At 38.6% G+C, this 26,645-nt stretch overlaps 1 protein-coding gene across 1 annotated transcript in view; it reads right to left on the bottom strand.

The window, feature by feature from the left end:
- PGM5 (phosphoglucomutase 5) overlaps positions 1-26,645 on the bottom strand; it is a 208,160-nt gene that overhangs the window by 48,340 nt on the left and 133,175 nt on the right. Inside the window, exons 8-9 of the mRNA XM_021001819.2 lie at positions 22,200-22,335; positions 15,735-15,918 (exon numbers count right to left, since the gene is read on the bottom strand). Of these exons, the coding sequence (XP_020857478.1) occupies positions 15,735-15,918; positions 22,200-22,335 (320 nt within the window). The remainder of the gene's footprint in view (positions 1-15,734; positions 15,919-22,199; positions 22,336-26,645) is intronic.

Raw genomic sequence — 26,645 nt, 5'->3', positions numbered from 1 at the left:
ATACTCTTTCTCCTCTGGCCTGTCTCCCTCCCCAACTCTGCAAGAAAAATTACAGTGACCACAAAGCAAATCCAAACTCTTCATTTGACAGAAGAGAAAAATTAGGTCCAGACAGGTTAAATGACTTGTCCACAGTCTCACAGAATATCTAGACAGCTCTCACCTGGACCTGGAAAGCAGCTCTCCCTACAGTTTGATCCTTCATTAAGCATATACTCTGTGAGTGGCTTTTGCAGCAACATAAATCTTGTTCTCAAAACAACAGAAACACTCATAAATACCCCCAATTCACCACAACAATGCCCCAGAAGAAGGCTATCAGCTCCAATGCAATGGGCAGCACCTGTATTACTCCTCCAGTCTGAAAATGCATTGTGGTATAGTGGAAAGAGGGCTGGACTTGTAATCAGACAACGTGGGTTAAATTCCCACCTCTGATATTTACTGACTATGTGACTCTGGGCAAGTCACTTAACCTCTATACCTAAATTCTGTATGACCCAACTCAATCAGGTAAATGCTTGTTGATTGGAATTCTGTGTTTGAGGTTTCTATGGTTCTCTTCCTTCACAGATACTTTTCCTTATCAGTAAAATAAGGGAGTTGGATGCAATGGCCTCAGAGTTCTCTTAGAATGCTAACTCTATGACCATACTATCTCTCTCCAAATACCTGTGGCACCTCTTGGCAAGTTCTTCTGATCTAAGGTATTCCAGCCCCATTCCTACTATTCATTCCTGTGTAGGCAGCTAGATGGATAATGTTGAACTTGGAGTCAGGAAGAACTGAGGTCAAATTGGGCTTCAGACACTGGCTGTGTGACCTTAGGCAAGTAAAAGGAGGGCAATAATATCACCTACCTCAGGTTCATTGTGAGGATCGAATGAGATAATAATGTATGTAAAGTGTTTTGTGCACTTATATAAATGCTATCATAATTATCACCATCATCATTATCATTATCTGGTTCCCCTAAATACTCTGGTAGAGGTGCTTCCACTCCATTAACCTGTGAAACCAGGGACTGTCAGAGTAGCCTAGAAGAATCCACTAAGTTCTTTATAAGGCACTGTTACTGTCCTCTTCCATCCCTATACTCAGTAACACACACACACAAGCACACACACACACACACACCACAGGCCCATATTAATACACCTTCAGGTATTAAAAGGACAAGAGTACCACCCTAACACAATGGATAGGTCCTCTATGGAAAATTTAACAAAAGACATAAATCAGAATCATCAAATGAAAAAGCACAGAGAGGTTGTGATCAGCCTTCTTTCCTTTTAATCTTTCATCATTTGGTAGGAAGTCACATTGCCTATTTGTTATCCTTTGGCATCAATATTTGACTATTCCACCTTTTTGAAAATTTTGTTTAAGTATATACAAAATTTAGCACATTAGTTCCAAAAGCTGTCCTCCCTTTAAACCTCATTTTGGTGTGTGTGTTTTCTCATATTAGCATTACAGTACATACTGTCACTATTTTAAAATATAATCCATGATGCATTATGATTTCTCAGTTTATATCCAAGACCAGCAAAAGACTATAGGCATAGTAAGCACTCAGCTATCTGTAGGACAAATGAACAACCCTATTTCAAAAAAATCTGTCCAAGTGTATAATTATTGCCTCTTATTCTGTATACCTATGTACATAAACTCACACTTCACATACTTCAATACCTCAGTGGATGTGTGAACTCATTGATGTGGGTACCCCTTCTAGCGACGAAGATCATAAACCATCTATGCCTTCTTTTCCTGTGAGATTCTTGCCCATGTCACTTCCCAAATCTTCTGTAATCAAGTCAATGCACCTTCCTTGTAAGTCTTTTAACATTTTTGGGTACTCACACTGTCCATCGACATTGTTACTAAGTTGTTTTTCAGACATGTCTGATTCTTCATGACTCTATTTGGGTTTTCTTGGCAGACATAATGGAGTAGCTTGCCATTTCCTTCTCCAGCTCATTTTACAGATAAGGAAACTGAGACAAACAGGGTGAAGTGACTAGCCCAGTGTCACACAGCTAGTAAGTGTCTGAGGCTACATTTGAACTCAGGAAGATGAGTTGGAAGTCTCCAAGCCTGGCACTCTATCCTCTGTGCCATTGAGGCTTGACCAATTGACCTCCTTTTTCAGTTTAGTTTTGGCTTTGTTAAGTATAGACTAAATTTAACATATTAGTTCAATCAATCAATAAACATTTGTTAAGCACCTACTGTGTGCCAGATCCTGAGCTAAGGACTATTCTAAAAGCTGTGCTGTCTGTTTCCCTCTAAAATGCCTTGTGGGATTTTTTTTTTGGTATATTTTAAAATGCTCCAATGATATACTTTTCCTTCTTTTCTGTCTTCCTTCCTTCCTTTCCTACTTTTTTCCTCCTTTTCTCTTCCTTTCTTTCATTTTTTCCTTTTCCTTGGTTTGTTCCTTTCTTCCTTCTTGGCTATCATTATGTCCTCCCTCTCAATTCTTCCATCCCAGAAAAGGTTTTAAAACTTTAAGTTTTTCTAGCCCTTTATTAAGGTTTACAAAACACTTCCTTTTGTCAGTAAACTAAAACCATATATGAGAAACACTGTAAGAAATATTTTTCTCTCCAAAAGTATAGGGGGCAGCTAGGTGACACAGTGGATAGAGCTCTTGCCTTGGAGTCAGGAAGACCCGAGTTCAAATCTAGCCTCAGACCCTTGAAACTTACTAGCTGTGTGACCCTAGGCAAGTCACTTAACCCCAATTGTCTCACCAAAAAGAAAAAAAAACTCTCTCGTAACACATAAGTGGTCATGCAAAATATATCTATGTATTAACAATATCTGAAAACATCTGTCTTATTCTACAACTCTGTCCTTTACCCTCTGCCTCTGGAGTCATGGTTGGTCACTACACAGATGAATACTTAAATCTTTCCAAATCATTTTTCTTTACAGTTTTGGAGTCATTGGAGAAATTGTTCCACTGGTTCTGCTCACTTCATCAGTTCATACAAATCCCACCCCTTTTTCCACTCATGTATCTCCTGTTCTGCCACACACAAGTTCATGTTAGTTCAATATGCATCTCTTGGGAATCTAATTTTGGTCATTTTGATATGATTTTAAATGGGAAATGCTAATTTTAAAACCATTTCTGCATGCAGTAAGGCTCTATACTGCCTACACTAAGTACCTCTTCTCTCTCTTCTCATATTAGATTTTAATTCACAAGTGAAAGTGTTTTGTAAACCTTACAGAGCTAGAAAACTTTAGCTGTGATGATGACAGTGGAGACTTGAAAATTTCTCTCTGAATTCTACCAGTGAACCAGATGGAATAACCAGGAGTATAAGAATCACCCACAATGAGGATGACAATGAATTCTAACTTGCCTCTTTCTAGATCTGTGATTTCACAGGGAACTCTTGGTAAAAAAAAAAAAAAAAAGCCTTCTTCTACCAATGCTTTCTACTACAGAATTGCTTAATTAACTGAGAAGTTAAGTGACTTGCCCAGGATCACATAACCACTATGTATCATGGGCAGGATTTAAACCCAGACCTTCTAGACTTCACCACCCTTACAGTTCTCAATAGAAAACAAATTAAAATGTTCCCCCACAATTGAGAAAACAAAATGATCAACAAGCCCAGCCATAATGTGGCTACGCTTCAGCCCAACTACATTATCTAATAATGATGTCAGTTAGTCCTGGAGTTTTTGAAAAATGAACCATCTTCTTTGCTTCATTCCTGGGTCTACCCCAAAAACCAAGCTCTGGTAGCACTTATCTCCTTATGGCTGTGTTTGATCTCACGCCAAAAGCTTAGCCATCCCGAAAACATATTCCACATGTAAGTTTTACTCAGGAAAGTGAAAAAAAAATCAATAAACGTCCCAGTGTAAGAATGGAAACGGATTTTCAATGTGTTCTGTTGGTCATGAAGAAAGAGTGTGGGGGTGGTCATGGAATAAATGAGAGAATCAGTCTCAGCTCTACCAAAGCAATTAGCCTGACATAAAACAGCTAAAGAAAACAGAAGAAAAATGCATTGAAATGTCAAGGCATCAAAATGTGTCTCATTTTTTTTATATTGAACCTGTGATTTCATTGGTGTAAGGAGTTACCAGTTATGAAACTCTCTCTAACAATGCAGATAAGCAACTATTCTCTAACTCATGGTCTTAGAGTTACCTAGAGTATTGTAAGGTTAAATAACTTGCCCTAGGTCTTGGTAAGTATAAGAGATAAGACTAGAACCTAGGTCTTCCTGGCTTAGAATCTGACTCTTTGTCTATTATGTCATGTTACTTTTTTACATTACAGTACAAGAGAATTTTTTTTATCAATTCTATACATTGAACACATTCATAAAAATAAAAATTAGATTTCCAAATCAAGTAAAAACAAATCTCCATTAATATTAATCTCTGACAGTCCCAAAGATGGCAGAACAGAGTCAGCAATCCACCTGAACTCTCCCAACACTCCCTTCCAGAACAACTCTAAAATAATTCATCAAAATGAATTCTGTAGAGGCATAGGCAACAAAAGGTAAGGGTGGGACATTTTCCCAGCCCACGACAATTTAGGAGGTCAGAAGAGAGGTCTGTGGCACCAGGGTGAGGTGGCTGTGACAGCAACAACAGCTTAGAGAGCTCTCAACTCAGAGACAGTAAAAGAGTCAGATGCTCAGAAAAAGATCACAAGGGACCCTGAGCTGATATAGGGTACAGGACCAGACAATATTGTACAAGTCCATTGCCCATACATAGTTCTGGACTGCAGTTCCAAGGCAGAGAGCAGTGCTAGCCCTTGTGGCTGCAGGAGATCAAGAGTCCTTCCTGGGTTAAAACTAGAGCACAGAACAGCAGAGCAGTGACCATACCTCTCCCCAGATCACACCACCTTGGAAGCACTGAAAACTTACAGACACTAAGAATTGGCTCTGAAAACAGCAGCACATAATTGCCTGAAACTTGGGAGAATGCCTCCTCATCTTCACATGAGTCGAGTCCAATGTTAACATAAAGTTCAAAGTCAGGAAATAAGCTGGAAAATGAGCAAACAACAACAACAAAAAAAAAGAACCTGACCATAAAATTTTACTATGATGACAGGGAAGATAAAGACTCGAACTCAGAAGAAGGCAGCACAAAAACATCTACAAGAAAAGTCTCAAAGAAAATGCAAATTGGACAAAAGCCCAACAAGAATTTGTGGAAATGTTAAAGAATGAGATAAAAGTGGCAGAGGAAAAATCTGGAAAAGAAATGAGAGTGACACAAGAAAATTATTTTAAAAAGGATTAACAGCTTGGTAAAAGAGGCACCAAAAAATAATGAAGAAAGTAACACCTTAAAAACAGAATTGGCCAAAGGTTAAAAGAGGCACAAAAATTCATGAAAAAAAGAACTCCTTAAAAAGCAGAATTAGCCAAATGGGGAAAAAAAAGAGGTACAAAAGCTCACTGAAGAAAATAATTCCTTAAAAATGAGAATTGTGAAAGTAAAAGCTAATGACTCCATGAGACATCAAAAAATAAAATAAACACTGATGAATAAGTGAAAAGAATGAAAAAATAAAAGAAAATGTAAAATATCTCATCAGAAAAAAAAACAGACCTGGAAAATGCATCAAGGAGAGATAATTTAGCTCTATAAAATAATTTTTTTGTAGTTTGATTGGTATGGTACTGAATACGTAGAATGGTCATTTTAATTACATTAGCTCAACCTACTCATGAGCAACTGATATTTTTCCAATTATTTATATCTGACTTTATTTGTGTTGAAAGTGTTTTGTAAAAGAAAGAAAGAAAGAAAAAAGGGAAGGAAGGAAGAACAGATCAATAAATTGGGCATGCAATTAAAAAACTAGAAAAAGAACAAATTAACAATCTCTAATTAAACACAAAAATAGAAATCCTGAAACTCAAAGGAGAGATGAATAAAATAGAACTAATAAAATTAGGAGCTGATTTTGTGAAAAGACCAGTAAAATAGATAAATCATTGGTTAAACTGATTTTAAAAATGTAGAAGAAAACTAAACTATCAGTATCAAAAATGAAAAGGGTATATACACCACCAGTGAAGATGAAATGAAAGCAAATATTAGGAGCTATTTTACCCAATTATGTACCAATAAATGGACAATATATATGAAACAAATGAATGATTACAAAATATAAATTGCCCAGATTAACAAAACAGGAAATAGGATACTTAAATAACCCCATCTTAGAAAAAGAAACTAAACAAACCATAAATGAGTTCCCTAAGAAAAATTCCCCAGGACCAACCAGACAGATTTACAAGTGGATTCTAACAAACAATTAGAGAACAATTAATCTCAATATTATATAACTATTGTGGGGCAGGGGAAGATTAAAGAAAGATGTACTAATAAATTTCTTCTATGACACAAATATGGTTTTTATGCCTAAACAGGGGGAGAAAAAACAGAAAGGAAAAACTATAGACCAATTTCCCTAATAAATATTGATACAATTTTTAAAATAAAATGGTAGCAAGCAGATTACAGCAACATATTATAAAGACTATGCACTATGACCAGGTGAGATTTATACCCAAAATGTAGGTAGGGCTGGTTCAATATTAGGAAAACCATAAGTTTAATTGACCATATCAATAACACAAATAACAAAAAAAACCCCATATGATTACCACAATATGTACAGAAAAAGCATCCATTCCTATTAAAAACACTAGAAATCATGGGAATCTATAGGAATTTTCTCAAAATTATAAACAGTATATATCTAAAACCAAGAAGAAGCATTATCTGCAATGGGGATAAATAGAAGCCTTCCCAAAAAGATGAGGGGTAAAGCAAGGGTATCCATTTTCACCACTATTATTCAATATTGTATTAGAAATGCTAGATATAGCAATAATAAGAAAAAGAAATCGGTGAAATAAGAATAGGCAATAAGGAAACAGAACTAGCACTCTTTGCAGATGACATGATGTTATACTTAGAGAACCCTAGAGAATCAACTAAAAACCAGTTGAAACAATTAACAACTTTAGCAAAGTTATAGGTTTTAAAATAAACTCACATAAATCATCAGCATTTCTATATATTACCATCAAAATACAGCAGAGATAGAAAAAGAAATTACATTTAAAATAACTGCAGAGAATATAAAATACTTGGGATTCTATCTGCCCAAATAAATCCAGCAACTATATGAACACAATTATAAAACACTTTTCATACAAATAAAGACAGATCTAAACAATTTGAGAAAATTAATTGCTCGTGGTTAGACTGAGTCAATATAACAAATGGCAATTGTACCCAAATTAATTTACTTATTCAGCATCATACCAATCAAACTACCAAAGAATTATTTTGTAGCTCTAGAAAAAATCATAACTAAATTCATCTGGGAGAACAAAAGCTCAAGAATATCAAAGGAATCAATGAAAAAAAAATCTGAAGGAAGGTGGCTTAGCAGTACCAGATTTCAAACTATATTACAAAGTGGTACTAATCAAAACCATCTGGTACAGGCTAAGAAACAAATGGTGGATCAGTGGAATAGATATACAATACATAGTAGTAAATGGCCATAGTAATCTAGTGTTTGATAAATCCAAAGATCCAAGCTTTGGTGGCAAGAACTCACTATTTGACAAAAACTTGCTAGAAAAACTGAAAATCAGTTTGGTAGAAAATAGGCATAGACCAATATTTCACACCATATGTCAAGATAAGTTTAAAATGGGAGACATATAGGGTAATATCATGAGCAAATTAGGGAAGCAGGGAAAATTTTAGCAGTCAGATCTATGGATAACAGAAGAGTTTGTGACCAAACAGGAGATAGAGAGGATTGTGGGAAGTATAATGGATAATTTTGATTACATAAAATTAAAAAGTTTTTGTAAAAATGAAATCAATGCAGCCAAAACAAGAAGGAAAGCAGGAACTGGGGGTGGGGGGGGAGGGGAAGGTGGATTCATAGCAAATGTCTCTAATAAAGGCCTCATTTCTCAACTATATAGAAAATTGAGTCAAATTTATAAGAATACAAGCCATTCCCCAACTGATAAATGGTCAAAGAATATAAATAGGCAGTGTTCAGAAAAAGTCATATGAAATATGAAAAAATGCTCTAAATTACTACTGATTGTAGAAATGCAAATTAAAACAACTCTGGGGTACCACCTCACACCTTTCAGACTGGCTAATATGACAGAAAAGGAAAATAATAAATATTGGCAGGGATGTGGGAAAATTGGGACCCACTCTGGAGAGCAATTTGGAGCTATGCCCAAGGGATATAAAACTAAGCATAGCCTTTGACTCAGCAATACCACTACTAGGTCTGAATCCCAAATAGATTTTTAAAAGAAAAAGCAAAAGGACCTATATGTATACTGTGGTGGCAAAGAATTGGAAATTGAGGGATGCCCATCAACAAAGGAATGACTGAACAAGTTGTGGTATATGATTGTAATGGAATACTATTAATCTATGTCATACTACAAAAAACGATTGGGGCAGCTAGGTGGTGCAGTGAGCAGAGCACCGGCCCTGGAGTCAGGAGGACCTGATTTCAAATCCAGTCTCAGACCCTTGACACTTACTAGCTGTGTGACCCTGGGCAAGTCACTTAACCCCAACCACCTCACCAAAAAAAATGATGAGAGGGATGGTTTCAGAAAAATCTGGGAAGACCTATATGAATTGATGCACAGTAAAGTAAGAAGAACAAGGAAGAACATTGTACACAGTGCAGCAATATTGTAATAATGACCAACTGTGAAAAGACTTAGCTACTCTGATCAATACAATGTTCTAAATGAGTTCTAAATGATGAAAAATGCTAGCCACCTCCAGAGAGAAAACTGATAAACTCTGAATGCAACCTGAAGTATGATATTTTCACTTTCTCTATTTTTCTTCTTCTTCTTCTTCTTCTTCTTCTTCTTCTTCTTCTTCTTCTTCTTCTTCTTCTTCTTCTTCTTCTTCTTCTTCTTCTTCTTTTTGCAACAGGACTATTATAGAAACACGTTTTACAGTACTTCACATGTATAGTTTATATAATATCACTTGCCTTCTCAATGGGCAGGGGAGAAGGTAAGAGAATTTGGAACTCAAAATTTTTTTTTAAATGTTTAAAAATAAATAATAAATTTTTGAAAAGATTAATCCTTTCAAAGGAAGTTTTTAAGTCTCTACCATGATCATTACAACTAACATTTTCTAGCGCTTTAAGGTTTACAAAGCACTTTATTTCAGCAGTGAAGTAAAATCACATAAGATTTTAGTAATTCTGTAAGGATCCTACTTCTCTTTTTTCGCTCTTGTACACAGTTAAAATAAAGTTACCTAAAGTTGGATTGGAGACCCAGAGTGAAAAGGAAGGAGGAACTCTGTTTTAAATGGTGGGAAAAAGATAATTTAGGATAATAGTGAATTGGGGTGTGAATATTAATTTTAGAATAAAGAAAAATGTGTATAAAAAATTGAAAGGGGCCCTACCTAGACTCATAAAGCAGATACATGCTTCAGTTATCAAGTTCTCACCCTGCCAATATAATTTAGAGTTTCTCTCATACTGGTATTACTTATTCCAAAAGACAATTCAATCCAATCTCCTAAAGTCATCATAGAGATGCTAGTATGTGACCAAAAGACTAGAAATACAAGTGAAGATGAGCTTAGTTGTTCAGGTGACAGAAAGGTCAATAGAAAGAAAAAGCATTATGAAAGGGAAATGTCTTTCATAGAATTCTACTGACAAAAGGGAAGAACAAGAGGCTCAGAGGAGGGGAATCTTCGGCCTCAAGGCCACATGCAGCCCTCGGACTGAATCCAAACTTCACAGAACAAAAAGATTCAGTCAAAGGTCCACACTTGAGGACCTAGAGGGCCACATGTGGCCTCGAGGGCACAGGTTCCCCACTCCTATGGTCTGTCAAGACCATTGATCAGCCTTCATCTTGAAACTCGAAACTGAGAAGAATCACCTGGACATATATTAAGAAACAAGACAAGATAAAAATGTCAGTGACTACAACTTTATCCTTTAGGGTTTTTTTCTGAAAGGCCTGGAATCCACAATAATTCATTTGCTTTCATCCATTATGCTTATGGCAAATGGACAAGAAGGATTGGAACTTGGAGATTTCAGACAGAACTTTTCTTAACCTATAGAAGGATGAAAAAATTGGTCTTGTTTGTAGAGCAAGCCTAAAAATGCTCCCACAGGCGGTTCAGTGATAATCATGCCCCAAAATTAGCAAAACTAACAGAAAATTACAGTGTAATATTTTCAGTTGGTTCTTACATGGTTTATAAAGGCCAGATCATTACAGAAGCCAATGTCAGTAAGGCACAGCTGCCATACTCCTGACTGGTCCTTTCCTCCCTTTGGTAGGGTCTAGAGGATGTTTGATGAAATGAAGCAATATTCCAATTGCCAAGGTTGAGGCATACGAAAGACGCTCTCCACCTCTCATGAGGAACACACAGAGGCATTGGCTATCACATACTGAGCTGGCAGGGAACCAGGAACTCCCAGGCATGCTACAAGGGAAGGGAAGCAGTAGATGACACACAGCTACTATGAGTCCCAATCAACCTCCCTAGCCCCAAGTCAGAAGCTAATAAAAGGTAATCTCAGCCTGGCCTCACACTTGATCATTTGACCCGGCCTCTTGCCCCAGCTTCACGAATCATTGCATGGAGAGAGAAGTTGTAGGTTCCTTCATGGAAAGGTCTAGAAGAGTGGGTGACTCAAGAATTCCAGAACCACCATGGTCACAAAGTCAGGAAGACTTGAGATACCAAATGCAAACCTTAAAGTGCTATATAAATCCTGGCTATTATTCTCCCTCCCCTCTTCTATTTCCGTGGAGGGCACCATTATCCTCTCAGTTGCCCAGGTTCACAGCCTGGGTGCTATCCTCATCTCCTCACTCTCTCTCAATGCCCATATACAATCTCTTGCCAATACAATCCCTTGAAAGGGGCATTCCTTTCCTCTGAAACTTCTGCTGTCCTGGTGCAGCATTTCATGATCCCAAATCTGGACAAATGCAACACCTTTCTGATGGGTCCCTTTGCCTCAAGTGTCTGCCCACCCCAGGCCATTCTGTACTCAGCTGTCAATGTGATCTTCCTAAAGCACAAGTATGACTATGTCAGCACCACCACCCCTGCCAAGGACCTGGGTTCAAATTCTACCTCTGACATGGAGTGATTTGGGATGAGTCATTTAACTTGCTTTAACCTCAATAACCTTCAATGGTTCCCTATCACCTCCAGGATCAAATATGAAAACATCTGTCTGGCATCCAAAGCTCTTTAGAACCTTCCCCTCTGCCCACAATGCACACACACTTTTCCAATCTTTGTATTTAGTTGTTTGCATGTTGTCTCCCATTAAACTATAAGCTCTAGGAAAGTGGGCACTGTATTTTGCCTTTCTTTATCTCCCAAGCACTTAGCACTGTGCCTGGCACAAAGTAGGTTCTTAATAACTAACTACTTGTTGACTGCCTTCCTCAGACACTTATTAGCTATGTGACTCTGAACAAGTTCAATCAGCTTCTCCTCAGCCTTATCTTCTTCATCTGTAAAATGGGAATAAGAGCATCTATCCTAGGGTTGCTGTGAGGATCAGATGACATAATCTATGTAAACTGCTTTGCAAACTTTAAAGCACCCTACAGGGTGTCTCAACAGTTTTAGGGTAGTCTTCAGAGGGCGGCTAGGTGGCCAGCAGATAGATGGCTGACCCTGGAGCCAGAAGGTTGTTGTGGTTCAGTTTTCAGTGGTGTCAGACTCTTTGTTTAAACTGACAAAGATGGAGCCAGGAGGACTTGAGTTCAAATCTGGCCTCAGACACTTTACTAGCTGTGTGGCCCTGGGAAAGTCACTTAACCCTGTTTGCCTCAGTTTTCTGATCCGTAAAGTGAGCTGGAGAAGGAAATGGCAAACCAGTCCAGTATCTTTGCCAAGAAAATCCCAAATAGGGTCATGAAGAGTCATACATGAAGCTGAACAATAACAATCTTTAGTACCTTAAAATGGTACTAAGACTTCTGGGACATCCTGAGTACATCTTAGTTATTACTAAGCCATGTTCTCTGTCCATTAATGTGAGTCAGTATTGTCCCTATAGAGCTTGCTCCTCTCAAATTGGGGTGCCAGGGGCAGTCTTATGGTGTTTCCCCACAGGGCAGAGTTCTGATTGTTTGAGTTTCCCTGTGGTCAATAGATAGGACTTCATCAGGTTGGGAACCGTTGGAGTACAATCAATAAGGCTGACCAAAGACAGCCTCTTGTTTGAGAAACTGTGCCTGATGAGTCAGTCCGTGGCAAAGAGTGGGGCAGCTACAGCCAGATTTGCTGCCTTCCTTACCAGCTCTTTCCACAAATTTTATTTGCGGTTCTGGAGTAAAGTCCCAAATCAGTATGGTTTCAGTTTCAATAACAACTCAGTTATTCTACCACATAAAAAATAGATGAAGGGGCCATATATCAGCTGTATGTTAGGATTTTGTGATGTTTTTGTCACCTGATCTGGGCCTGTGCTACAATGTAGGGGAGAGGCAAAGTTTTGGTACCAGTTGTGAGGGACCAGATCCAGAGCCTGGTACAATGGAAAGAACATTAACTCTAGAATCAAAAGACCTGGGTTCAAATTCTACCTCTGACACTATCTGAGTAACCTTAAACTAGTCCTTTAACTAGCTTGAGCCTCAGTTTCCTCATCTGTAAAATAAGAGGGTAGGGTGGAATTGTGCTATAAGGTAACTTAGTAAAGTGCTAGACTTGGAGTTGGGGAGACATGAGTTCAAATACTGCCTCAGAAACTTACTAGCTGTTTGACCCTGGGCACATCGCTTAAACTCTGCTTCATTTTCTCATCTCTAAAATGGGGATAATAAAAGTACCTGCCACCCAAGGTTTTCAGGGGATCAAATGAGATAATATATGGAAGACAGACGCTTCACAAACCCTGAAGTAATATATAGCTACTATTATCACATAGGCAGCTAGATGGCACAGTGGATAGAGTGCCAGGCATGGAGTCAGGAAGACTCATAGTTTGAATCTGGTTTCGGACACTTACTAGCTGTGTGACCCTGAGTAAGTCACTTAATCCTATTTGCCTCAGTTTCCTCATCTGTAAAATGAGCTGGTAGAGGAAATGGCAAACCACTCCAGTATCTCTGCCAAGGAAGCACCAAATGGGGTCAAGAAGAGTTTGACATGACAGAAATGACTGAACAACAACATTCTTCTCACCTCTGAGGTCTTTTCCTGCTCAAATTCAAATTCTGCCTCAGAAATTTACTAGCTGCTTGACCTTGGGCATGTCACTTAACCTCCATGTTCCTCAGTTTTCTTATCTCTAAAATGGAGATAATAATAGCACCTACTTCCCAGGGTTGTTGTAAAGACCGAATAAAATAAAATGTTGAAAATGCTTTGTAAATACTGAACTATTATATAAATACTATCTGTTATTATGGACTCTGAGGTCCCTTCAATCCTATGATGAGTGCAGTAAGTGGAAAATAGAAGATTGGTCACGCAACTAACTATGTATGTTTTATAAGGTAGCATGGGGCCTTACCATAGACTTAGTGCTCATCACCTGAGTGCATAACTCACCTATGGCATTTACTGCCTGTGTGACCTTGCAACAGAAAGACATGAGTTCAAATACTGCCTCAGATACTTACTTAGCTCTTTGATGCTGGGAAAGTGATTTATTTAACTACTTTCAACTTCAGTTTTTTAATCTATAAAATGGGGACAATAATAGCTTCACTATTACTCACTATAACCACTTCACAAGGTTGTTGTGAGGACAAGACTTTGCAAGCCCTAAAACATGATAATTCATAGTATAAATATAAATGCTAGCTATTAGTATTTTTTTAATAATTCTGTAGCTATTATTATTAATGATGTCTTTGACCTTCCCCTCTCCTTCATCCTCGGATCCAACCAGGTACCTAATACTCTCAATTTTGCCTCTTCAGTCATTCTCACCCCCATCTCTTCTCTATCATCACTGCCACCACCTTACGCCTTAGTATGGACACCCTATCCCTTTACTACCTACCTGGACTATTAGTCTCCTAACAGGTCATTTCACCTTCACATTTCCTCCTCTTACCCCCTCCCCACCTATGTCTTTCCCACTGTTTCCAGACTCATATTTTGTGTGTGGGGAGCTAATCATGTCACTCTAATGCTAAAAACAAAAACCTTTAAAGGTTCATTGTTACCTACTGAATGAGGTTTAATTCCTTAGGTTGGTCCTCCCTACCTTCCCATCTTCAGCTATTACCTCTCTTCCCTAACTTAAGCCAACCAAAATGATTCCTTTCCTCTGTACTTGCTTAATGTCCTCCTATCATCATCATCATCGTCATCACTAGCATTTATACAGCTCCTGTAAAATGCTTTACAAATATTATCTCACTTTGTCCTCGCATCAATCCTGGGTGGTAGGTGCTACTATTATTACCCTCATTTTACAGTGGAAGAAACTGAGACAGAAGTTAAATGACATACCCAGGGTCACACAGCCTGGAAATATTTGAGACGGAATTTGAACTCAGGCCTTCCTTACTGTAGCTCCAGAACTCTATGCACTGTACTACATAGCTACCTAAGTGCCTTTGCTTGTTCCGTCCCCCTAGGCCCTTAACATTACTTTTTCTCCCATAGGATTTCTACCCACCCTTTAAGTTACACCTCAAATAACTATGTGTATCTCTCATTCTTTGTTTTTTGCAAACAATACATTATTGGATTCTGATTTTTAATCCACTCTGTTGTCTGTTTCCTTTTTATGGGTGAGTTCATCCCATTCACATTCAAAGTTAAAATTACTATTTGTGGATTTCCTTCCATCTTATTTTTACTCGCTATTGTCCTTCTCAGCTTCTCTTTTTACCCTATCCCAGTTACCTTATCCTCCTATTCCTTATTCTACCCACCCCTCTAAGAGTCCCTCAAATATAACTCTTCCTGAAAGCCTTCCCAGGTGCCCCATGTCAATAATGACTTTTCACATCAGGATCACATTCAAATGCTTTGCTTATACCCTCTTATGCATTTATGTATTAACTATCTCCTTCACTAACTACCTTGTATTTACTTTGCATATATTTGTTATGCATATTCTTATGTATATACATCATATCTCCCTCAATGGAATGTTAGATCCTGGGGCAGCTAAGTGGCGCCATGCATAGAGCACGGGCCCTAAAGTCAGGAGGACCTGAGTTCAAATCCGGCCTCAGACCAAACACTTGACACTTACTAGCTGTGTGACCCTGGGCAAGTCACTTAACCCTAATTGCCTAAAAGCCAAAAAAAAAAAAAAAGAATGTTACATCCTTGAAGGGACTGTTTCATGTTTGTTTTTTTTATCTTCATGTCCCCAGCACCTAGTACAGTGTCCGGTACATAACAGATTTTTATGATTGACTGATTGACTAATTGATCATGTTTATTTGAAAATGCATTCTATCCATTACACAATAAACTCCATGAAAACAGGGACCATGTTATCTAAACTTTGTATCTCTCCCACACACCCAGCATATGCATGATGTTTATTTAATTGAATTGCAGAATTGAAGTCTTCCTTAAAAAAGAAGTAGTTGTGGATTTGAGACACATCAAATAAACTTTATTCTCCAACGTTCCTCAATGCCTTGGCTCCCATCCAATACCTGTTTTTTGGTCACGGTGCCATCCACAGGGTCCACATATTCAAAGCTGTCTGTTTTTTCCACACTGTAGACATGACTCCCCACAGCAAACTGCTGGCCAGTGAATGACTTGTCAGTGACCAAGGCCTCCAGGTCTCGCATGATGTAATATGTCATTTTTGGCTCTAGTCCCTCATAATCAAACCTGTTATGAAGGCAGAGACACAGTGAGAATAATCATAGAACCAGAAAGTGGGAAAGCACTTCTAACTAAGGTCATCTGATCTTTTAGCACTCCTTCCAGGCAATATAGTTAACCAAAAAACATTTCATGAAAGTGGGGAGAGGGAGGTTGCAATTCCATCCTTAACAATCGATAGGCACTTTCTGAAATTGTTATACCGAAGCAAACCTTACAGAAAATAGGCACTTTCTTATAATAAACTTCATAAAAGCCCTCACACAATACAAATTGAACATTTGAAACTTTGTTATCTCTTCCTGGAAACCCAATTTGGGAAACAGTGTCTATAGAATGTCCTTTCTGAGTTCCCGGCAGCCATATCAACCTGGCTGTATCCTCCAGTCCAGGCTGCCAGGAACATCTGGCTAAGCCAGTAAACACATGGAAGGCCTTGGAAAAACACCTGTGCTCTACAGGAAGTACTGTGGACACAAGCAGATGATCTTATTTCTGGGTCGAGAGGAGTTGCCTGAAGAGGGAGGCTGTACATATATATGAAGCAGCCAGAAAGAATGAAATGCCTGACGTGTTGGCTAGTTGTGGCTAAAGTTCACAGGACAATAGATTAGGAACTGGGAGGGACCTTGGAGATCCTCTAGCAGGTAGTAAATTAAAATGTAAACTCCTTGAGAGCAGGAACTGCCTTGCTTGCTACTACTTGTGTCTCTAGTACTTAGCATAGTGTCTGGCACATAGTAAGTGCTTAATAAATGTTCCATCGAGCTATTCAAGCCAAGATTTGAGCCCAGGTTCTCCAGTTCCAAGTCCAGTGCTCTTTCCCCTCTATGACTCTCCAAAATTATCAACAATCTCTTAATTGCCAAAACTACTGGCCTGTTCTCAATTCTGATACTTCTTGACTTCTCTACAGCATTTGACAATGTTGATCACCTTTTCTTCCAGGATACGTTCTCCACCCTGGGTTTTCATGACGCTGCTCTCTCCTGATTTTTCTCCTGTCTGACTGCTCCTTCTCACAACTGTAGGTTTCTTCCAAGGCTCTGTCTTAGGTGTCTTTTTCCCTCTCTACTCTTTTTGCTATTTCACTTGCTGATCTCATCACCCTCCCCTAGGTTCAATTATCATCTCTATGCAGATGACTTATATATTCAGCACTGAGCAGCATAGATCACCGATTGCCCTTTAGACATCTCAAACTAACTCAACATATCCAAGATAGAACTCTATCACTATCTTTCTCCCCAAACTCCCTTCTCTTCCTGACTTCCCTATGACTATCAAGGGTATGACCACTCTCCTAGACACTCAGACTTGAAATACTGGTGTCACTCTTCAATCTCACTCATTTCACGTATGCAGTCCATTGCCACATCTTATTTTTACCTTCACAACATCTCTAGTATATGTCCCGTTCTTTTGACTCGTATTGTGACAGCTGGAGTTCAAGCCTCATCAGTTCTTGCCTAAACTATGTCAATAGCTTTCTTACTGGTCTCCCTGCTTCAATTCTCTCTACTCCCATGCAGACTCCACTTAACATCCAAGTTGATTTTTCTAAAGCATAAGTCTGATTGTGTCAACTCCCCAAGCACCACCCCTGCTCAGTGAACTCCAGTGGCTCCTTATTATTTCCAAGATCAAATATAAACTCCTCTGTTTGGCATTTAAAGCTCTTTATAACCAGGTTTCTTCTTACCTTTCCAGTCTTCTTTAGTCCCTTCCACGTGTTCTATAATCCAACATTGCTAACCTGATTGTAGTTCCTCAGACGTGGCATTCCATCTCCCATCTTTAAACTAGCTGTCTGCCACGTCACCTCTACCTCTCAGTTTCTCTGCCTTCCTTAAAGACTCAGTTCAAGTTTCTCCAGCAGGAGGCCTTTTTCACCTCCCTTCCCAGTCCCATTCCTCAGCTGCTAATGCCTTCTCCATTCAAAGCACCTTCCATCTACTCCTTATATTTCTTGTATCAAATAACAAGAACAATAATAATGTATCTTATATGTTCCTAGTTGTTTACATGTTGTAAACATCCATGATGGTGTAAGTTCTTTGAGGGCAAGGACTTTTTAAAATTTGTATCTTCAGCGCTGTGGCAGCTAGATGGCCTGGTGTCAGGAAGACTTATCTTCCTGAGTTCAAATCTAACCTCAGATACTTACTAGTTGTATGACTGAGCAAGCTACTTAACCCTGTTTGCCTCAGTGCCTCATCTGTAAAAGGAGCTGGAGAAGGAAATTTTCTATCAAGAAAATCTCAAATGGGATCATGAACAGTTGGACACAACCATTGGAAAAAACTGAACAATAACAAAAAAAAGTACCAGGTACTATTCTAAGAACTTTGCAAATATCATCTCATCTGACTAAACAATAACAAATTTTCGGCACTTAATACAATGCCTAACACGTACTTACTTTCTGACTGATTGACTATACCATGCTGCTCTTCTTTCACTAGTCTTCTAGAACAAAGTTATTAGCCAGACTGGGACTTTAGGAATTCCATTGTGCCCATCTAAAATTCCCTAGCAAGTTTCGTTTCAGCCTGGTATTTATTTATTGTATCTTTAGTATCCTTCTCCCCAAACTACCCCCCAAAAAAGAAAACTTACCAAAAATAGGTTACACTTAACCTGAGAAGATTGTACATTTCAGTAGTGAATTGTTTTTAAAGTCACTGACAGAGATGGAAAACACCCAACAGATGGGGTGATCAGTGCTTTTCCACATGCAAAACAACATAGCAGTAATAAGTTTCCATAAAATTTGAAGAGGCCCTGAGTTAGACAGGACCGCAGACATGGAGAACATGGTCATGATTAGATGGGAAATGCTCAGACCTCAGTCAGTTTACTTATTTGTTATTTACAAATATGCTTCTCTCCATACACCAGTGTGGCTCACAGTCTAATGGAGAAGACAATATCCAAACAGCTATGTACAAACAAGCTGAATCATGATAAAGATGAAACAATCAACAGAGAGAAGGCATAGAATTAAGAGGGATTGGGAAAGGTTTCCTGTAGAAGATAAGAATTTCAGTGGGACTTGAAGGAAGCCAGAATCGAGAAGGGAGGCTTGGCCAGTGGAAATGCCTGGAACCAAGAAGTGGAGTTTGAGGAATGACAAGGAGGTCAGCTTCACTGGATCTAAGAGTGTGTGGTGGGGTGTAACATGTAAGAATACTGGAAAGATAGGTGGAAAGGAAGGGAGAGAGGTCATTAAGGGCTTAGAATGCCAAACAGAGGATTTTATACTTAATACTGGAGGTGATGGGGAATCACTGGAGCTCACTGAGTAGAGGGAGTGATATTGTCAGATCTGTGCTTTAGCAAAATCACTTTGGTGGCTAAATAGATGATGCACTGGAGTGAGGAGAGATTTGTGACAGACAGACTAACCAGCAAGCAATTGCAGTAAGTCCTAGTATGAGGAGATGAGGGCCTATTTACTAATATGCTTATCTCTATACACCAATACACAGGGGCATGAAACCAAATACTTTGCACACTGAATTCATTTGCAGTTCATTGGCCTGTATGACATGGTTCTACAAGGTCATCCCCTGAACAACTCACATATTTCTGCAAATTAATTTACACAAGATCACTTGATCACAGATTTAGAACTGGCTGGTACCTTAGAAGTCATATAATCCCAACCCCTCATTCTTATAGATGAAGAAACTGGGACCCAGAAAGATTAACTTGGGATTTTAGAATCATAGATTTGGATCTAGAAGGCACCTCAAGGGTCATCTAGTCCATTTAGTTTCTTGTTCTGCAGATTAAGAAACTTGCTGGAGTTAGTGATACAAATGCTTAGATTCCTTAGGACTCTGGTCAATATGGTGGAACTTTAATAACCCTTGTCTTTGGCTGAAAGAAAAAAAAAAAGAAACTGAGACTCAGAGAGGCTGAGATTTGCCCAAGGTTACCCAGGCAGTTAGGTGGCAGAGCCAGGCTTTAAACCCAGGTCCCTTGAGTCTACTTGTCCAAGGTCACATAGCTAGTAAGTGACAGAGGCAAGACACCCCCACAGTTGACCTTAATAAAATAGTACAGCAGCATTTAATTGTTTTATAACCCTTCCCAAAAAACAAAATGGTATAACAGTCAGCTTACATCCTCAACAAATCTTCAACTAGCTATTAGTTGGGGTAAAGGGTAACATTTACTTGTTATTTGTATCTATTTCTCCTTTCTTTTCCTTTGAATGCATGTGGTATTTTGTTTGGCAAGAATTTAGTGTCTTAGTACATCTTCATATACAGACTGAAAATATCTTTATGGGATAATCTCTAATATAGTCCTTGTTTTGAGAAAAGCGATTAGACCATTGGCTCTTGGTATAAAAAATGAGACATTATAAACACATTAGTCATAACACAATTTCTTTCTAATGCAGGCAGCAGACTAAATGGTCACTATACAAATCAGGAGATAAGAAGACCTTCATCAAACAGGGAATGATCAGACCTTGTAATGGTGGGAGAGCTTGGCAATAAACTGGACAGTGACGATAAACTGGATCGAAATGTGCTGTCGGATCAGCTTGTGCTGTAGAATGAGGTTTTTTAGTGTGCCTCAGCTCCCTTAGACATAAAAATCCAAGTTCCTGAGCCCCTGTCATAAATAAAGTCTGAAGAAAGAAGACTTTACCTGCCCCAAGATTTCTCATTTCAGTGACACAATAAGTACTTTGAAGGCATCCATTGCATCTCAGCCCTTCAAGATTGAAAAGGCACAGCCAACAGTCTAACGTTTAATTTCCACTGAGCGTTGCATGACTGGAATTCAAAGTCACTCATATTACTTAGGAGTGTTACGGATTACCTTTTTCTCTGATATTTATCTCAGCACATGACCTTTCAAGATGCAGAAAAAGATTCTTTAAAAGAGCAAAGCCTATTTTTAAACCTACTTGAAACTGAATTAAGCACCAAGTTCTAGCAACTCTCAATAGAGTTGTTTGGGTCATTCAATCATGTCCAGCTCTTCATGACTCCATGGACTATAACATGCCAGTACTGTCCATGGGGTTTTTTTTGGCAAGGATGCTGGAGTGGTTGGCCATTTCCTTCTCCAATGGATTAAGGCAAACAGAGGTTAAGTGACTTGCCCAGGGTCACACAGCTAAGAAATGTCTAAGCTTGGATTTGAATTCAGATCTTCCTGACTCCAGGTCCAGCACTCTATCCATTGAACCACCTAGAGACCTCAACAATGAAAGAACAACCAAAATTTCTCTGGGATTTTCCTACATTAGTGGAATGTAAGCCTATGAAGAGCTTATATCCAGTAAAAGACAAGTTCCCTGAGGTCAGGAGCTGCTTTTTCTATTTTATTTTTGTGTCCATAGTGCCTAACAAAAAGCCTTACTCATTCATAGACAGCACTTAATAAACACAATTGAATTGGTGATTATTGTTGCTATTGCTCAGTCATGCCTAACTCCTCGTGACCCCATTTGGAGTTTTCTTGGCAAAGATCCTGGACTGGTTTACCATTTCCTTCTCCAGCTAATTGTACAGATGAGGAAGCTGAGGCAAAAAGGGTCAAGTGACTTGCCTAGGGTCACACAGTAAGTGTCTGAAGCTGGATTTGAACTCAAGAAGAGGAGTCTTCCTGACTCCAGACCCAACGCTGTATTCATCGTGCCACCTGGCTGTCCAGGATCAGTAATACTCAAACTTTGTTTTTTCTGTGAGCCATCCATCCACCCCTAAGCTTCTATAACTCTCACTAGCTGTCATCTCTCAAATAAATCCTATTTTCTCTACTTCTCCTAACCCAGAGTTAATTTTTGGCAACCAATTTTGTGCTATGTGTTCACTGCTGTGACTTCTATCCTGAACTTGGAGTGCTGAATTGGGAGACTCAAGACCTGAACTGTTGCCCCAGCTTTGCTACTTATTCTACTACTTACTGCCAGTGTGACCTTTAGCAAGTCATTAATCCCTTTGGGCCTTAGTTTCTTCATCTGCAAAATGAGCGAGAGAAGGAAACGGCTAACCATTCCAGTATCTTTGCCAAGAAAATCCCAAATGGGGTCATGAAGAGTAGGACATGACTGAATAACAACAAAATTTATAAAGCCCATAGTTAGCAAAGAATACCACTGATATTCACTTGTTTGCTGCTTCACAGAGCCACTCCCTGTGATCCCCTAGTATTACCTGAGACCTCCCTATAAGTATTCTAGTCACCCAGAACATTGAGGACTGCTTTCTAAAATGTTTCTCCAAGGTCCATACTTATAACCTTGATGAAACCCTCACCTGCAGTAGTAGTGGCGACCAAATTTGGCCCAGTGGTCTCGAACAATTTCCTCCACACTCTGTTTTCGGGCTGCAATGATTGAAAGCCAGACCAAGACTGCCCAAAGTCCATCCTTTTCACGAAGGTGATCAGAACCTAAGGGAGAAAGAAATACTCTGCTAAGAGCTAATCTTTGTTTGTAAAGGCAAACTTTGAACAAAATCAGAAGTCTAGTATAGAATTTTTTGTTTGATTCTCAATGAAAATAACTGGCTATATCCTTTGAGTTAATACTGATATCCGTGAATACATTTGTATTTATACAAAAGACAAAAGTAATTGCATTTCAAATAAAATGCATGTGCACATACTTGTCAATATATATAAACATACACACATATGACTTCATATTTCTATCTGTAATGAATGAGATGAAAGAGCTAAGATAATATGCATGCATATAATAATGTCATTTATGTATGGAGACAAACCTTACTGTTATTTAGAAGGGGAGAAATAGAACCAATTCCATGAAAGCATCTGAATAAATGAAACATGAGTCTGAATAGGGAGAGCTCCATGCAATAAATCATAGTGGAGAGAATATTGGACCTGGAGCCAAGAAGACCTGGGTTCAAATCTCACCTCTGACACTTAGTAATGGGACTACAGAAAAATCACTTGATAATCTACGAGCCTCAGTTTTCCTCATCTATAAAGTTGAGATGAAAACAATACTTGAAATACCTTCCTTACAGGGTCATTGTGAGTTAGTCAGTTAATAAACATTTATTAAGCACCTGCTATGTGCCAGGCACTGTCCTAAGTGTTATTATTATTGTTATTGTTATTATATGGTTCAAACGAGATAAAACATGTAAAGCACTTTGAAAACTTCAAAGTGCTAAACATCAGTTATTTCTGCTCCAAAAAATTATGTGGCAATATTTGAATAAAAATAAAAAGGACAATTTTATTCATTAATGACCTATAAATAAATTTCATCAGTACTGGCCAATTCTCTGGAAAACATACTGCATAAGCTCTCTTTCCAGTAGCAAAGAACTGGAATCTCAGGAGTCCTCATCAATTGGGAAATGGCTGAAGAAGCTATGGTACATGATTGTGATGGAATTCTATTGAGCTGTAAGAAATTATGAAGGGGGCAGTTTCAGAGAAACCTAGGAAGATTTATATTAACTGATATAGAGCGAAGTAAGCAGAACTAGGAGGACAATTTACACAACAATGATACTGTAAAGACAAACAACTTTAAAAGACTTAGGAATTCTAGTCAACACAATGACCAAACACTGTTTCAGAGAATAGAAGATGAAATATGCTGCTCATATCCTGACAAATAAGTGATGGACTCAGAATATGAACTGAGACTTTAAAAAAATGGCCAATGTGGGAATTTGTTTTGTTTAACTATATATATTTGTAGCAGGTTTTATTTGTCTTTGTTTCTCACCTGGGATGAGGGGAAATGAGTAGGACAGAAGATGGATTTTCATTGATTGAAAAATATAAAATTTAATTTAAAAAAATACAAAGAGAAAATAAAGGTAAGAAAGTAAGGCAAGAATGTTGAATAACATATGTGTTTACATATAAATATATACATGTATTAAAGCAAGCTGTATGGTTTTATAATTTTTTTAAATGGAGAAACAAAAAAACTTACTACGTAGTTACTCAGACATCTGACAGTCATTTATATTTTTTCCTCAAGGAACCAAGGGATCAGTTATTTACCTGACCCTTACTTATTGTTCTTATCCACAAGTACAAATTATGAAGTAAATAGCCATTAATTTATTTGACTATTAGCCCAATAGTTTTTTTAGCTCTTTAAGATTTAAGTACTTTCCTGATAGCAAACCTAAGTAGTAGATAGTATAAATATTATTCACTATATTTAACAAAAGAGAAAACAAACTAAAAGAATTTAATTAACCTTCCTAATATCACACAGTAAGTAAAGGGGGCATGATTTGAGTGGAGGTGTTTTGAATACAGGCATATACACTTACCACCATACTACCACCACAGTGTCTCTTAGAAAAGGTGACCAGGAAGTTACGAGTTATTGGTTTTCAGAGAATGAGGTTGTGGGTCCAGAGACTATTTGAGGCTTTGGGGACTAAGATATCACTCATCAAAACTGGACGTGTCTTTGAGTGCTCTCAGACTCTAATTAGCCCTGATAGAGTGGGAGAGAAAAGAGAAAGAGGAAATAAAGGGAAGATTAAAAAAGAAAGAAAAAGAAATGAAATGAAATGAAGAGAAAGAAGGAAGGAAAGGAGGGAAGAAGGAAGGAAGGAATGGAGGAAGAAAGAAAGAAAGGGAGGAAGGAAGGGAGGAAGGAAGGAAAGGAGGAGGAAGGAAGGAAGGGAGGGAGGAAGAAAAGGGGAAGGGAGGGAGGGAAAGAGGAAGGAAGGAAGAAAGGGAGGGAGGGAGGGAGGAAGGAAGGAAGGAAGGGAGGAAGAAAAGGAGGAAGGGAGGGAGGGAAAGAGGAAGAAAGAGAGGGAGGGAGGAAGGAAGGAAGGGAGAGAGGGAAGGGGAAAGAGGAAGGGACAGAGTGGGAAGGAGAGAGGGAAGGAAGGAAAAAAGGAAAAAGGAAAGCAAAAGGGGAAGGAAGGAAGGAAGGAAAGACAGAAGGGAGGGAGGGAGGGAGGAAGGACCAAAGGGAGGGAGAAAGGGAGGAAGGAAGGAAGAGAGGAAGGAAGGGAGGGAGGGAGGAATGAAAGAGAGAGAGAAAATACTTGAATCGTCCTCATTGATGCCGTGCAGAAATGCTATCTTGACATCTGTTCTCCCTAGATGCAATTCTATTTCTCCTCCTTGTTATATCTACCATGCTATTTGTTATTGGCTCGGGGAACTTTGGTGGTGAGATATAAAAGCACCTACACAACTGAGAGGCAGGCACTGGCCAAGGTGGTTTAAATCAAAAGGAAAATGAATTACCTGTCCAATTCTTGCCAGTGCTGATGAATAGGCAGCTGATGAAATGTCTAGGCCAGTACCCATGGCTGCCTCTGTAAAGTGGACCCTCAGCATTACTCATCACACCATCATGTTACTCTAACCTCATCTAACAAACTCTTCGCACCGCTACAAAAATGGAAGTCATTTGGAAGGCATTGGTACAGCTCCCTGATTAGCTGCCAAAAAAACAAGGCTGAGAAGCACTGCCCAACAGGACCACTTCAAAATCTTTTGTCCTTTTATAGCTGAAAAATCACATTTATATACTGGCCAGAAGAAAATACTCTCTTGTCCTAAGACATGAGCCTTGCTTCTTTAATAATAATAATAATAATAATAATAATAATAATAATAATAACTTTCAGCTGGATTATATTACCTGGAAATCTAAACATTAGTGACTGCTAAACTTGTATGATAAGATGTCATAATTTAGCTTCAGAGAAATGTGAAGTGCTTTTAACTGCTTCAAAATAACACCCCAACCATTTGCAGCCAAAAGCCTAGTAAATTTTCTCTTGGCTTAGATTTTCCCTTGTAAGAGTTAAAGGTTTGCCAAGTTTCATATAGGGTCAAAGAATCAGGTGAAAAAAAAAACTGTTCTGGTCTAATCCCCATTACAGACTGAAGTTAGTCTGGATGATAACTACATGGCAATTACACAGATATTTTCTCTGGAAGATCTTGGTGTGCTTTTGAGAAAGGGAGAAAAAAAAAAAGAAACAACTTTTCCTTTAATGTCTATATGAGGTAGTCGAACCATATTCCTGCTTCACTGACAAGTAATCTGAGCCAAAAAGGCAGAACTTGGAGCTTCAAACAGATTGCAGCAGTATAAAGAAACTAGTGCTTAGAAACATTAAACTGAATTTGTAAAAATATTACTTGGGATCCTCAGGCAACCAGCTCCTCTGGAGAGCACATCTTAGACTTATATCTACTGATATTCCCAGATGCATTCTCTCTATGTTCACTGCTATCGAATCATACTGCAAGCCCATTGGGCTGGTACAAAAGCTGACTCTTGTTTTGGGCACCTCCTTTATCTTATATAGTCTATATGTCTGTAGAGGAAAAGAGATCGTGACAAGAAGACATCTATGAACTGAGCTCTGAGGTCTCTTCCAGCTCTAAATCCTGGGTCCTATGATACAAAGTAAAATAAGCAGAACTAAGAGAACAACATTCACAATGACCACAATAATGCAAAGGAAAACATGAAAAGGCCCCAGAATTCAGATGAGTGCAGAGAGTCAATGGAGCAATGCAGTAATAAATTGACCAATCAATGAAGTATTTCAGTAATGGATTGACCAAACTGGACTCTAGACACCTGTTGATGAAATATAAACTCCTTCCGCTCAGTGGGGAAGCAGTGGGCTACAAGTATGGAATGAACCACATGACATTGGACACGGCCAATGCGTCCATTTGCTTTGTTTAACTTTGCTTCTTTGTTACAAGAAAAAGTT

The sequence above is a fragment of the Phascolarctos cinereus genome, unplaced genomic scaffold, assembly GCF_003287225.1.
Source record: "Phascolarctos cinereus isolate Bilbo 61053 unplaced genomic scaffold, phaCin_HiC Scaffold_4;HRSCAF=312, whole genome shotgun sequence".
NCBI classification, from domain to species: domain Eukaryota; kingdom Metazoa; phylum Chordata; class Mammalia; order Diprotodontia; family Phascolarctidae; genus Phascolarctos; species Phascolarctos cinereus.
Note: the sequence above shows the minus strand (reverse complement) of the source record. Positions and strands in the feature narration are given on the sequence as shown.